The sequence below is a fragment of the Corapipo altera genome, unplaced genomic scaffold (genome assembly GCF_003945725.1).
Source record: "Corapipo altera isolate COAL_440 unplaced genomic scaffold, ASM394572v1 62, whole genome shotgun sequence".
Taxonomy (NCBI): domain Eukaryota; kingdom Metazoa; phylum Chordata; class Aves; order Passeriformes; family Pipridae; genus Corapipo; species Corapipo altera.
Genome location: NW_020884894.1, coordinates 10464701 through 10479209, shown reverse-complemented (window position 1 = coordinate 10479209; position 14509 = coordinate 10464701). Strand labels below are relative to the sequence as shown.

The 14509-nt window shown below is 62.4% G+C and overlaps 1 protein-coding gene across 5 annotated transcripts in view; it reads right to left on the bottom strand.

Annotated features, from left to right (window-relative positions):
- The window catches only part of RIPOR1 (RHO family interacting cell polarization regulator 1), a 34332-nt gene that overhangs the window by 10741 nt on the left and 9082 nt on the right, over positions 1-14509 (bottom strand). For 2 of the 5 annotated variants that reach the window (XM_027646527.1, XM_027646525.1), the window contains exons 1-2: positions 12668-12789; positions 1560-1686 (exon numbers count right to left, since the gene is read on the bottom strand). In XM_027646527.1, the coding sequence (XP_027502328.1) occupies positions 1560-1686; positions 12668-12746 (206 nt within the window). In that variant the 5' untranslated portion in view covers positions 12747-12789. Of the gene's footprint in view, positions 1-1559; positions 1687-4529; positions 4622-7126; positions 7338-12667; positions 12790-13776; positions 13888-14509 lie in introns of those variants that run through there. The other 3 variants (XM_027646529.1, XM_027646526.1, XM_027646530.1) reach the window with 3 other exon arrangements.

The window sequence follows — 14509 nt, the reverse complement described above, 5'->3', positions numbered from 1 at the left end:
AGCAGCACTGTCACCCCATCACACAGCGCGGCCCCATGGGACAAGGACATCCTCACTGATGCTGTGCCTCTCCAGATGTCACCAAACCTGCTGGATGGAGCTGCCTCCCCCAGCCAACCCACAGCGTGCCGACCCAGCGCCCGGGACCTGAACACCTCCCTTCCTGCCTTGTGCAATGGAGTCACTCCCCAGCCCAGCCAGCAACGCCTCGCTCAGACCGGCTCTTCCCTTCCTCCTTTCAAAGCATCGTCACGCCACCAGTGCCCAGGAGACACCAGGGGCTCCTCAGTTCCCAGCCTCAGGCTGTACCTCCCATCCTGTGCCGCTCTTCGCAGAAGTGACCAAAACACTTCCCCGAATCATCCGTGGGGGAAATGAATGTCTTGGCCTCCTCCCGAGCTGGAGCGATGGGTAAGCGCCTAATTTCCACCATTCCTCCTCATTCCCGTCCTCCAGAGTCCCTGGAGGCATCTCCCACAAGCATCTCCCCACCAGCCACTTGGCTGCAGGCATCTAAAAATCCTCCCTATTCCCTGTCCCTAAGCAACCCCCTCTACACCCCCAGATCAACCTAAAAAGTGTTACTTGGTCCAGAGGACAGGACTTGGGGACACCAGGACAGGACCTGGGGACAAGAGCTGAGCAGGTCTGGAGGATTTCTGGGCACAGGGAGGCTTTTCCTGGGCTTGTGCCCACCCAGAGAAAATGCCCCCAGCGTGGTCAGGCAGCTTGGCACTGCTTTCCTTGGCCATTTGGCTGAGAGACATCTTCCCCTAGCACCGGTGGGTGCGCTGGAAAGTTAGAAGCTTGGGTGAGCACTAGGAAAGGGGATTAAAAGCACTAAATTGCTTTAGTCCCACAACCCAACCTGTGGCATTCCCAAGAACCACCTCTGAGAGGGTATCTGGGAGCTAGGGATGGGGGGGAGGGAGGTGGTGGGGACAAGCAGTGCATGGGGTGGTTGTCACTGACAGGAGGCTCAGCAGAGAGGAGGAGGAGGAGGAAGGGGATGATGGGACCATAACATGGCCAGTGAATGGAGAGGATGAGTAGGGAATGGCTGCTCCTCGTACCACAGTTGACAGGAGGCCAGTAAAACCTTCAGTGACAGGTTTGAGGTGACCTCGAGGAAACCCTGATTCACACCAGCACTCACAACCCCGAAACTGGCCGCCTCAGGATGTCAAGGCCATCAAGACACTTCAAAGCCACCCCAGCTCCAGCGCACCCATTAAACACGATGAGATGGTCACAGGGAAGCTCTTAAGAGCGGCCTGAAGAATGAGGTGAGCTACACCTGTCCCCTCCATGCTCCGGTGGCTGCAGGGTCCTCACCCTGCCTGGGGTACAGCACAGCGGAGGGTTGGGGTGATGGGTTCTGTCTCCCACATGGCCTCAGTGCTCCCAGCAGACCCCTGTGCAACGTCCCCTGGCTACCACAAAGGTCCCTGAGGGAGATGATGGGACAGCCGGATGGGAAGGAGCCGCGGGATGTACAGCAGGTCCCACCACAACGCCCAAGCCTGTCCCTGTCCCCAGGATGAGCAGCCATCTCCTACCTGAAGGGCCGGTCGGCCGATGAGTTCACTCCGGCAAAGGACTGGCTCCTATTGATCTTGGTGACGAGGACTCTGCGCTGCGGGCGCACAGACAGTGACATCGTTGAGTGTGACCTGGAGGGCCTCCCTGGGGACAATGACACAGCAGGGTCACCAGCAGCCGGGTGGGGACACACACGCAGACAGAGGTGCCGCTGGGACTGAGAGTGGCACCCATGGACCATGGACTGCGAGCCTTCCCAGCCTCTCAGTCCAAGAACACTTCTGGTGGCACTGGGACACAGGGCCCATTCTGCCCCCAGGGATGCTGCCAGTGGCCTGCCCTGGGTGAAGCAAGGCCCTGGACACTGTGAGCACTCAGTGGGGACAGACGGACGGATGTGTCCGAGCTTGGCCCCATGGGAGCCACAGGAGGGGGCTGATGCCCAGTGCCTGCCATGGCCCTTCCCAGACATGACCAAACCCTACGCTGTGTCCCAGGCCAGACACCTCCTCCTGAACCCTACTTTGTCCCACATCCTGCCATCACCCGTGCCACCCTGCTGCAGGGGCAGGAAGGGCGCAGGGCTGGACCCAGACGCCCAGCCCTTTGCTGTCTCCTCATTCGCTTCCGCTCACTCCAGCAACCAGGAGGGAAACCCAAGGACAACAAAGCACTTTGGAAAGTTCCTGGCTTTGCCAGGAGCTCTGTGTTGGGGAAGAAAAGGCTGAGCCATTCCCTGCCAGACCCTGGAAAATCCGTGCGGGCAGCACATGTCCAGCCCCACAGCTGCTGCACCCCTGCAGTGACGGTGCCAGGAGACCTGAAACTGGTGCTGGTACCTGCCTGTCCCCACCACAGCCAGTGCAGTGGATGCCAACCAGGATGATGCAGATTTCTGAGTCTTGGGGCAGGAGCATCCCTGCAGCCCTGGCTGGAGCTCACAAAGAGCAGCCCAAAGCACAAGGCAAGGGCAGGGGAGTCTGGGGCTCCCCGGCCACCCCCAGCAGTGCCAGCTGGGCACAGGGAGGAGCCCAGCCCACAGGGCAGCCACAGAGGAGCGGGATGTGGGATGCTCCACTTCATTCTGCCCACTGCTGATGGCAGCTCAGTGCCCCTATCCCTGACAACCCCGAGCTGAGCTGTGGGTTAGGGAGCCAGGAGCTGCTGGGGATGAGCCCACATGGCATCCAGCAGTCACACACCCCGCCAGGAAAGGCCAGGCAGGGTCCTAGGGATGCACAGCTTCCCTGACTGGCAAACTAGGCCAGAGCCACCTCCCCGTATCCCAAGGGGCTCACTCCTGCCTCCAGCATGGCTGACAGCCAGTGGACACCACAGGGACACAGGCTCTGCTGGGGCTTCCACCACCATTCCCACTCCTTCCCCAAGCACAACAAACCCAAGACCCTGGCCCAACCTCGCCCTACGTGGCTCACACCCACTCAACCACCAGTGGGTACCCCCCAGCACTGTGCCCCTCGCCGCCCCACACGCCAGGTTGGGGCCAGGGATTTGCAGCCAGAGCCATTCAGAGTCAAAGGCAGCCACTGCCGCTCACCTCTATCCCAGTGGAGCTGGGAGGCAGCAGGTCCATCTGCTTCCCCCTCGGCACTCGGGTCCCAGCCCAGGACCTTGGAGCTGCTCGGCGGGTCCTGTGGCCTCAGTGCTATCTGGGTGCCAGTCCCTCCATTTTCCAGGACAACACTGTCCCAATTAAGCTCATTAGAAGGAGCTGTAATCCCTGGCAGCCCGGCTGACCTGCAGGCCTGGGCAGATTACCCTCTGCAGGGCTCTTTAATCTGCTCCCCACTGAGCAAGCCAGGCCTGTGGCTCCCGTGCTTGCTCCTCAGCTGGGCACTACAGCAGCTCATCCATAGGGACAGCACCCACCACCCCTAGGATGAGGCTCTCCATGTGTGAGGTGGGTCACAGCTCCTTTGGGTGTGCATGGTCCTGCCAGCCCATCCTTCTCTAGCCCATGCTGCCATCTAGGGGCTCAGGGGGAGCTCTAAAGAGGTTTTCTCAGGCAGGAGCCCACCCTGAGAGCATCACGGGGGAGGAGGACGCTGGGGGCATCGCAAGAGAAGGACCCTGGAGGTATCACAGCAGAAGGATGCTGAGGATGTCTCAGGGAAAGAAGGACACTGGGGGTGTTGTGGGAGTGAAGGATGCCGGGGGTGCTGCAGGGGACTGATGCTGCAGCACAACTCCCCAGTGGAGTCACAGCAATCTCCAGCCACTTGCCCCAGCACCTCAGAGACTCCAGCAGCCTCTTGTGCCGTGCTGGGTCATGCTCCAAAGCACCAAAGGCTCCTGCACTGGCACAGGGAGCAGTGCCATGAGCGGTGGCTGCTGACAGGATCACATCCCTGTGCTACAGCCCTGGGACCCAGCTCTCCCCCAAACACCCACCACAACACACCATGGCACCCTGCATCCCCACCCCTGGCACCCTGCAACACAGATCCTAGGGCAGGACCCCAAATCTCCTTTGAGGAGAGGGACCCCATGCCCCTGCTGAGCCCGGCACCAGCGGGCAGCCAGCTGGGTGCCAAAGGGCAGCACTCCCTGCGTGCAGCAGGGCAGGCAGGGTGGGGGGTCTCTGCTCCTGGCACGATTGGGCTTGGCTCACAGAGGAGGAAAAAACCCAGCATAGTGCATTCCTGACATTACCGAGATAAGAGGTACCTGGTACCAGCAGCACAGGCAGCCCCTGCAGGGAGCAGAGCCCAGGGCACCCTTGGAAGGGCCACTGCATTTCACCCAGCCTGGTGAGCCCCACACCAGCCTTACCAGGAGGCTGTCACCAACAGAGCACTGACACACGTGTCCCTGCCATGTCCCTGCCCCAAGCACATCCCTCCTTTTCCTGAGAAGCAGACGCAGAGGTCCTGCCCCAAAGGTTCAGTCCCAGCAAGCCCCACTGCCCCCTGCCCTTAATTAGGGCTTCGGTGCTAACGAACCTGCCTCCCAACCAAGGTTTTCACCTTTTCTGTGCCACAGACTGCCTCCAGCTCCCCCGGCGTAGGAAACACAATCCTGGGAGTCTGTCCGTCTGTCCGTCTTCAGCCAGCACTGCCCATGGGCAGAGGCCAAAAGGGCAGCGAGCAGCTGGACAGGCGGCACAGCGTGGGGTGCTGGAGCCCACCCCGGGGCTCTCCAGCCCGGCAGCCAGCTCCTCTCTCGACACCCGGTGCTCTGGAGATGATTGGGATCCCAAGAATGCTGGTCTGAGCGGTGGAGGGGGCAGTCCGACCGGCTGGGTTGGTCCCAGCTGGTTTCTGTTTCCGACACTCAGACACCAGCCTCAGGTCGCTCCAGCGGGTTTATCAACACTGCCCTGGTCGGAGACGCCCCAATCTTGCTCCCCCCGAATCCCCAGCCTGCTGCCCTGGGACCTGGGGGTGCTCTGATCAGCATCTCCAGGGATGTTACTCACTGATGGCCACCAATGCCCAGGGTGGCCAAACCAGCACCCTCCAGCACCCCTGACCTCGGGGGGGGGCACCCACGACCAGCCAGCAGCACCCACGGAGCACGGATAAACGTGCCCCTGGGGGCCAAGGGGCTTTCCCAGGAGGTGCTGGGCTGTGGTCCCCACACTGATGGCACTGAGGGGCACAGCGGGACACCGGTGTCCCCCTGCAGTGGGGAGGCCATGGTGGCCACAGGACCATCCATCCCGCCCGTGGTGTCTGAGGCAAGCGGGGGGTCCTGCCAGCCCCTGCCCCAGCACCCTTGGGTGAAACTCGGGCACACGGTGGGGGTGACCTCGGGAGCCTGTGAACTCCGCCCACTGGCACAGCTCCCTTCGGAGCAGCCGCTGCATCCGTGTTTGCACAGCTGTGGCCCCGCTGCCCTAACCCCAGCACGTACCCCGGCCCCCACCGGCCCCTTCCGGCCCCGGGACGGCCCTTGGCCGGCTCCCAGTGTGGGCTGGAGCAGCTCTTCCCTCCCATCACTCCTCATCCCTCCCTGCCACAGAGGATGGGAGCATCCGGGGACCGACACCATCCCACCTTGGTCACAGGGAGCCTGGGAGCCGCCTCTTCCCTGACCTCCTCCATGCTCTGCCTCTCCTCCAGGAAGGCAGGACACCTCCCAGCTCCCCCTCGTGCTGGGCAAGGAGGGGGGGGGGGGTTGGGGGGTCAGAGGGGGGGGGGGGGGGGGTTTGGGAGTCAGATGAGTCAGTGAATGGATCCTGGCGCCCTGTGACTCAGTCGGGAGAGAAATTCCCGGTCATAAGGTCACAGCCCTACAGCCCCCACCAGAGCAGGGGGTGCTGGTTTGGTTGGATGGGCGCTGGGTGCTCTCAGCTGTTTGGGTTGGATGGGTGCTGGATGCTCTCAGCTGTTTGGGTTGGATGGGTGCTGGGTGCTCTTGGCCTTGTGGCAGTAGGGGCATGGTGGTGATATCCGCTCCTGCGGCCGTGGGAGGCCGCTGGCTCCTTGGGCCAAGTGGGAGGGCAGCAGGAAAGGGAAGGAGCTGCGAATGGGAAGAATTGGAGGAAGTGCTTATTTACCCCGTGGAGTATCCCCGCGGAAGGGCAGGGCACGGCACAGGCAGACACTCACAGCCAGTCCCTCGGGGGGGCTCACAGCCTCCCACCCCAGCACCCATCCCACGGCCTCCCTGTTTCCAGCCAGAGGGGGATGCAAGCCCCAAACTGTGACCCAGGGAAGTGGCCACCATTGGGAGAGGGGTTTCCTCAGGGCCTGTCAGAGCTCGAGCCCAATGTGGCTCCTGAAAACCAGTCGAGGACCACCATGGTCCCCCACCACCAAAGGCACAGACCGAGCACCCAGCCAGGATCCGCACGGACACTGCTCACTCCCATGCCCTGTGAGATGGGACTGCAGCCTGGCCAGGGGCACCAGACCCCACTCCTGAGTGGGCTGTGATCCCTCTCAGGGATGCTGGGATCCTCCAGAAAGATCCTTCTGGGATTGGCATAACCTTGCAGAGGTCCCATGACCTTACCCCTGACCCGCACATCTCCAGGGTGCTCTGTTGGGTATCAGTAGCTTCCCCCACAAATCCTGCCCGGGCAACTTGGTCTGAGTGCACAAGAGTAGTCCCAAGACCCTCTGTTCTGCCCAGTTCCCCTGGGACCACTGTGCCAGGGATGTTAGACATAGAGCCAGGCTCTGTTTGCCCTCATTAGATGTGAGGGCACGAGTGGGAGAAAACCAGTTTGCCGAGGAAAGCTGCACCACCGGGGCATCAGGGGCTGCCATGGCATCAGGGGTGCATCACCTGGGAGCAGCAGGCAGCTGTGGCACCCCCTCCTGCCTTGAGACACAGAGCCTGGATCTCAGTGGGGGCACTAGCAATGCTGGGCAGCCAGTGGGTCCTATCCTGCATGGACACGCTGATCTGACACCCCATCGCTGCAAACCGCACTGACAACCGTGTCCCTGTGTCCTTGGTGCCCCGGTCAGGGAGAGCTCTCCTCCCGAGGAAACCCCTCACCCCAAAAAACCCCGCAGGAGCCCAGCCATGTCACCCGGGAGCCTCAAACAGCGGGGCATCCCCAAATTAACGCCGTTTGCTGGGGAGCCCCGGTGCTGCCGGTGCTCAGTACCTTTCCGTTTGCCATTCATGGCGCGCTGCTGCAGCACATCCCCCTCGGGCTGGGGTCACCGTCCAGGGTGGCTGTTGCTCTCTCATGCCGTCCGTCCCTCTGTCTGTCTGTCTGTCAGTGTGGGGGCCGTGGCCGGAGGGCTCCCCCCGGGCAGCAGTCTCCTCCCACGCTTCCCCTGCCCGAGGGCTGACATCACTGCCCAGCGCCGCAGCAGCCCCGGCGTGACTCAAGGGGGACGGAGGACGGAGGACGGGAGGACACGGGAGGATTCCTGACCCCCTTGGAGGGAGGGGGCCCCACCAGCACCGGCTGGCGGAGACACAGCTCAGTCCCCATCCTTCCCCCCCCGGGAAATTGAGGCACGAGTGGAAGGGAGGGGAACACACTGCAGGGCACTGCAGTGCAAACTCCCCCCACAGCCCCTCTCCGGGTCTCTTCCCTTCGAGACCCCCTTCCCTCTGGCACCCAGGGTTGGCAACGAGACAGGGAGCACACACAGCCCTGTCCAGCACACCACTTTCCCCAGGACAGGGCAGGGGGGGATGCACAGCCCCTCGCCCCCATCCCTGCCGGCTCCACTGAGGGCAGGCACAAAGCCGTGGGCAGCCGACGCTCACCACTGCTGCCTGCTTCTGCATTGCTTGGTTTTAAATATATATATAAATATATGCAAATATATTTATATATAGGTATATAAAATCGCCGTGGCTTTGCTGCAGGCTTCCCACATTCCCACCATTCCCATGGCATGCCTGTGGGCACCGTGCAACGCCCAAGAGCCACTGGGAAAAGGGTTTCCTTGCTCATAAGTCCCCACTTTTTATCCTCTGACTCTCCAAAGGTTTGGAGAGGCTGGCTTCAGCCAGGGCTTCCTCGCGGGGCTCTCCAAAGATGCTGAGTGCCATTCTCATGTGGGAAAGAAGGATGTCCTGCTCCCCATGGGGATCCAGTTCCCATGGGGCAGTGTGGCAAACCCACCTGCCCTCCATGCCAAGGCCAGAAGCACCTCCCAGCCTCATAACTCCCTGTTTAGGGCACACGGATGCCCTAAACAACCAGGGGACTCTGTGGCACGGTTGTCACCCCACTCCAGTGCTGTAGGTCCCTATACAGGTCCTGGGGCACCCAGGCCTGGCACCCCCTTCCAGTTCTGACAGAGGCTGAAGCAGCCAGCTCCAGCCAGGCTGGGACCAGCTGCCATCACCACGTCACTGGGGCAGGAAGAAACACCTCCTCCCAGGCTCCTTTCCTGTTTGCTGCTGATTTTAGAGTGAGGTCAGGCCAGGTTCAGGAGGAAAAGCACTGGAGTCTTGGGGGGTGATTGAAGAGATGGGGTCCTCCCAGACAGTTAACCCCTTCCCTTAGAGGGTCAGCCTGTTGTGGGGCTGCTTCCCCAGCCCAGAGATGGTCCCCTCCCTTCAGGTCCTGCAGGCAACAAGAAACATCTGGGGCTTTCTCACAGGGTGGCTTGGCTGCCCCACCGTGGTCACCCACACGTGGCTCTGGAGCCAGCCACAGCCAGGCTTGGAGAGCTGGGACTTGCAGCAGTGTCACCAAAGAGCGCTGTGACCCAGGGCACCCTCAGGTCCTGTTGCCCAGGTGGGTACACGGCACCAGCCCCACTGGGAGAGCAGCTGGAAGAAGAGCTGGTGAGGCTGGGCTGGCTCTGAGCCACATCCAAGAAAAAACCATCCCAGACTGCCCACCTGCCTGCAGCCTCTGTGCCAGTGCCACGGGCACGGAGGGAGCCAGCAGCCCAGCACGCCGCAAAGCCCATCTCCACCCCAACCTTCGAGAACTTGCATGAAGGCCACGTCTCCTGCCTCACACGGACAGGAGGCATCCCCCCGTCTCTCCCCACTGAGGGAGGGGCACGGTCCCATCCCGGCAGCTGACGTGGGCAGGGGGCTACCACGCGGCTTTTCACCCCGTACTGCTTCTCCCCAGGGAATGGCATCGCTGCCGGCACCACCCCGGCCCTGGCCATCCCTCCGCAAAGCCTGCGCCGCGCTGGCAGCCGCGCGGAGCCAGTGCCCGGCACACGGCCAGGCAGCGTGCCCGCGGCCACGGCCCATGCCAGCTTGTTTGTTCTCATTAAAGGTTAATGAGAAAGCCACGCTAAAGCCGCCCGAGCCGCGGGAGAGGCGTTCCCGGTGCCACGCAGAGCAAGGGGACATCCAGGCTTCCCTCACAGAGGGGTGACAGCCGGGCTGTGCCGCTTGCTGCTCGGCCCTGCCCTCACTGCCGGGGGATCCCCGTGGTAGCTGACACGCGGGTGAGCTGCCTGGCATGGCACCATCCCGGGCATCACCCCTGGTGAGACCAGCAGGAGCAGGCAGGAGGTGGGGTCAGGCATTCCAAAGGAGGCCAGAGGAGGACATGTGACATCAGCCATTCCCTCTGGGCACCTCACAGCACCCTGCAAGGCACTCAGCAGGGCTTGACAGTCCAGGGACACCTTGTCAAGGGAGGGCAGAGGAAAGGCACAAGTGGCGCCAGCAGCACCAGGGCCTGGGTGGTAATTGAGTTAAATGAATCCCTGGCCCTGGCCTGGCAGTGGATAGGGTGGGGATGCAAAGAAGGGGACATCCCCATGGCCACGCAGGGTGCTGGTGACCCCCTAGCTCAGGGGACTTCCCTCAATACTCACCACCCCGGCCCAGCTCAGCCAGCCAGGGCAGCTTCCTCCATCCCTCTGCAGCAGCAGGGATGTGGGTGTAATGCTCCAGGTGCACTCTTTTTGGGGGTGTCTCTTTATGTCCTCCTCTTGTGCCAGGCCTGGGGAGCTGCCCTGGGCATCCCCACCCCAACCACAACAGCTGAGCATGCAAACAAAATGCTCTGTGAGCAGCTGTGCTTGAACACATGTGTACAGCCACAGCCAGTCTGTGTGCAGGCAAAGGAAAAATTCAGACACTCCAGGAGGACATTCCCACTTCCCTGCCTGCCTTGGGATACAGGACCAGCTTCCCAGAGACCCCATGTCCCGCTAGCACTGAGTCCTAGGGGACTCAGCTTCTCCATGCTGGCCCTGGGACCAGCAGCACTGAGGCTGAGCCTGCCCAGCCCTGGAGAAGCCACTAGCCCCAGGATCACACTGTACAGATGGCACCAGCACCATAGGCCAAGTGATGAAGAAACTGTTTCAGGCTGTTCTGGACAAGTACTCCCCAGCCACAGACACCCTTGAGTGCCTGGGAACATGACAGGAGAGAGCACAGGCCAGCTTCAGTGGGTGGCAGAAGTCACAGCTGGCCAAAAAAGTTCAGGGAGATGAGTGCCAGCATATGTCAGCACCAGCCTGATGAGGGGACAAAGAGCTCCTGGCCATGGGGGAGACCTAGGAGTGGGCAGGAGGTGACAATTCTGGCAAGAAGACCCACCATCATGGCTTGAAGGAGAACCATGGTAAGTGACCAAGTGGCTTGTCCTGGGCTGGGACAGCTGGTCCTACAGCTGCAGGTGGTCACCCCCCCCCCCCCAGTGCTACAGCCGACCCCTTGGGCTTTACTTCTTGCTAAAACTGGAGAAGTCAGCTCCAAAAAATCCCGGGAGCCCAACACAGAGGGTTTTTCCACAGGGTAGATGCCCCGAGGGCTGGAGAGGAACCAGCCCTCGCGCCGAGCCAGGCTCTACCCACAGCCAGGCTGGCACCAGTGCCGCCGGCAGCACCCCTCGCAGGAGGGGCCGGGCACCCCGCATCCGGGCACTGGGGCGGCAGCAGACTGGAGCCCTCCCCCCTCGCTTCCTCACACGGTCCCCACACGGCAGCAGAAATAGAAGCGATATAAATGGCAGCCCTATAAATAACCCCAAAGCACGCGGCGGGGAGCTCGTCCCAGCCCAGCACTGGCCTCAGCCCACGCAAAGCCAAGGCTTGGGCCGCCTTCGCTGTGCCCCGGAGATCCCAAATGCCAGCTCCCTGCATGCCATGGGCCATGGGTCTGCCAGGGTCCTGTCCTTTAGGTCAGTGCCATGGCAGGAGCTCCAATGCATCCGTTGAGCCTCAGCTACGGGCACAAGCTGGAGCCCAGTCTGATGACATCTCTGCGGGGCATCCCTATGCCCATCCAGCTCCTCATGCCCAGTGGACAATGCCCACCTCAGGCACCCTGCTGCAACCCAGGCTGTGGATTCCTGGGCAAAGCAGGAGGCCAGGAGCCTCAGGCAAGGCTCGGGAGGAGACACTCCTGTCCCCACCACTGTGCTCACTGCAGATCAACAGTTGCACCCCAGCACCTCTCAGCTGCCCACCCTGACACCTCTCACCACTGGCCCCGTTCCCACGCTCAAACCCATCATGCCATGTCCTCCATGGGGGCTCAGCCACCACCACTCTAAGGATACCACCATGCCACCACAGCTGCTCTCCACCCAGGGGACCACAGTGATGCATCGGGGACCCCCACAAGCCGAGAGCAGGCAATGCCGCTGGTGACAGACTGGTGACAAGCCCTGCACTGCCGGATTTTGCACAGTGTCACAGACTCATGTCCCAGCCCTGCCCAGGGGACGTAGTGAGGCCACCAGCCAGGAGACAGGTCCTTGGCCAATATGGGGTTTGTAGGATGGCTGGGACTTCCCAATGCCCTTGGCAGTCTCCTCTGGGAATGTGGCAAGGGTAAAACCCGCTGAGGCTGTTTGCACGCCCTGGGATGGCCGGAGGTGCAGCAGGGAAAGGGTTAATGGTGCGAGGCCTTCCCAAGCACTTCTTGGCAGGCTGGGAAGGGCTGGGAGACAGGAGGATCGGGCCAGCAACAAAGCGAGATCTGTCTCATTAATTCCTCCGAGCATTCCTCCCTCCGTCACCCTGGAGGAGGAGGCAGCACCCAGCTGACATGGTGCACCCAGGTCCCTCCGGAGCCCCCCCCGGGTCCCGCCTGGGCGCAGGAGCGGCGTGGGGGGAGATGGGTGCAGCCTCTCCCACGGGATCCATGGCTCTGGCGTCCCGCAGGCGCTCGGGCACGGCCCTATATGGGCACGGGCAGCTTCCCCTCCGCCCGCCGTACCCCTGCCCATACTCCTGCCTGGCGTCCCAGGGGATTCGGGGCAGGACGCGGCTCATACCACCAGCGTCATCCCAAACCCGGGAGGGAAAGAGCGGCTGGAGGGGCTGATACACCCCGGACCGGGTCGGGGGGGCACTGGGTGACACTGGGGGTGCTGGACCTAATATCCCACTGTCAGTCGGCTCCTTCTCCGGCCACGGTGCCGGCCCTGCCGCGGGGTGCGGAGCTGCCCCCCAGCCCGCAGTGGGGCGGCGGAGCGGATCCCCGTGTCCGTGTCCCCATGCCCGTGTCCCCCTGCCCGTGTCCCCGTGTCCGTGTCCCCGTGTCCGTGTCCCCGTGCCCCCTCCCGCCGTGCCCGGACACCCCCTGCCCCGGGGCGCCCACCGGGGCGAGGGCAGCGGCGGCTCGGGCGGGCGGGCGGTGGCTTGCGGCGACGTGGCCCCCCCAAGGGTGTAGCCCTGCTAAAGCCACCAACCCCGCTCCCCCCGACCCCCCCGCGACCGCGGGGTGCGGAGCTGCGGGTGGCACTCACATGTCCCAGGAGAGGCGGGGGGCGAGGCGCGGGGCGAGAGCGGGCCTGGCTCGGTGCATCCCCTTTGTTCCACTCCCATGGACGGGAGCAAGCGGGGAGTTCGTGCAGGCTCTTGGCAGCGCCCACCCCGGCTCTCTCCATGGAAACGCGGGAGCCATGTGATTTCGGCAGGAAACCACGGCCCAGCCAGCGCCATTGGCGGCTGCATGGCCGGGAGCGCCTCCCTCCCCGAGGAGACCGCAGCCACCACCGCCACCATCGCCACTGACACCGCCACTGACACCGCCACCACCAACACCGCCCCTGCCACCGCCGCCGTGGCCCTGCGGGGGTCCCGGCCCTCCCGGACCACCAGCATCCCCCGAGGGTCCACCAGCTCCACCAAGAGTCAGAGCAGGATCCCACCTTCCCCGGGGCGAGGGGTGCGGGATCAGCCTGGCTTGCTTGGCCCTGGGCTCTTTGCCCTCCTGCGCGCACACAGTGCCCGCAGCTCCCCCCTCCCAGGGCAGCAATGGCTGGAGCCCCCCTCTCCTCCCTCAGCCCCTCTCTCCCTCCACGAGGGCCAGCACAGCCTCCCAAGCTTCAGCGCTCCCTGACAGCCCCCCTGACAGCTCTGCACTTCGTTGCAGAGCCCGGCAGCGAAGTGATGTGACCAAGGCTGTGCAGTTAGTCGGTGGGAGAGGGAACACCCAAACACCCTTAGTCCCAGCTCTCCAGTACCCAGCACCCCCCTGCACCTTCTGAGCCTGACTGAGCTGTGCTCAAACCTCTGCTGAGCAGCAAGCCTGCCCTGGGAGAGCAGAGTATTGGTGCTGACCCGCATTCCCCATCCCACCAGCCTCCAAGCTCCACTGGGAAGGAGCAGAGGAGTGCTCCCAGTGTCCCCAGCTAAGGGACAGGTGGCCACAGTGCAAATGCAGCCTGTCACCCCAGGGATGCCACAGTCACACGGTGCTGCTTCCACAACTGCCAGCGCCGATCCTAAACCTTGACACCTCTGAGCATCCCTGAAGGTGGAGAGAAGAGGAAGCCACACTTCCCCACCACGGTGCCTGTTGGGGGAATGCTCCCTGCTCCTCTCCTTTCTCCCAAGCCCATCTTTCTCCTACCTGTCCTAGATCCTGTTGAGTCGACCCAGTTTTAAATGGGACTGATGCCTCTGCAGCCCCAGTGAGACATCCTCCACGCAAGGACGAGACAGCACGGTGCTCCCGCCAGCCCTGTGAGGCAGAAACACTAATTAGACCATTGCCAGAGCTCAGCAGAGTAGGGCAATATCAGTGACAAAGAAATCATTGCACCACTGTCACTCTCCTGGGGCCACACTGAGGAGCAGAGCACTGCTGTCGAGGTTGCTAAGCAAGAACCAGGGCGTCCCAGCTCCCAGCCCAGTCCTCTGGGCTGGCCTGGTTACAGGGAAGGAGAAGTGATGCAAAGATGGGAGAGAGGACAGCAGGTCCTGAGGCCAACAGGGAAAAGCCAAACCAAAGGGCCAACGAGGAGAGGCAGCAAGGGTGGATCCACCCAGGCAGATGGTTGATCAGTCACAGAATGGTTTGGGTTGAAAGGGACTTTAAAGATCATCCTGTTTCAACCCCCCTGGCACGGGCAGGGACACCTTCTACTAGACCAGGTTGCTCCAAGCACCATCCAACCTGGTCTTGAACACTTGCAGGGATGGGACAGCCACAGCTTCTTTGGGCAATCTATGCCAGTGCCTCCTTCACCAGCCTCACAGGAAATAATTTCTTCCAAATATCCAATCTAACCAGAAGAAAGGAAGGAAAGAAGGAAGGAAGGAAGGAAGGAAGGAAGGAAGGAAGGAAGGAAGGAAGGAAGGAA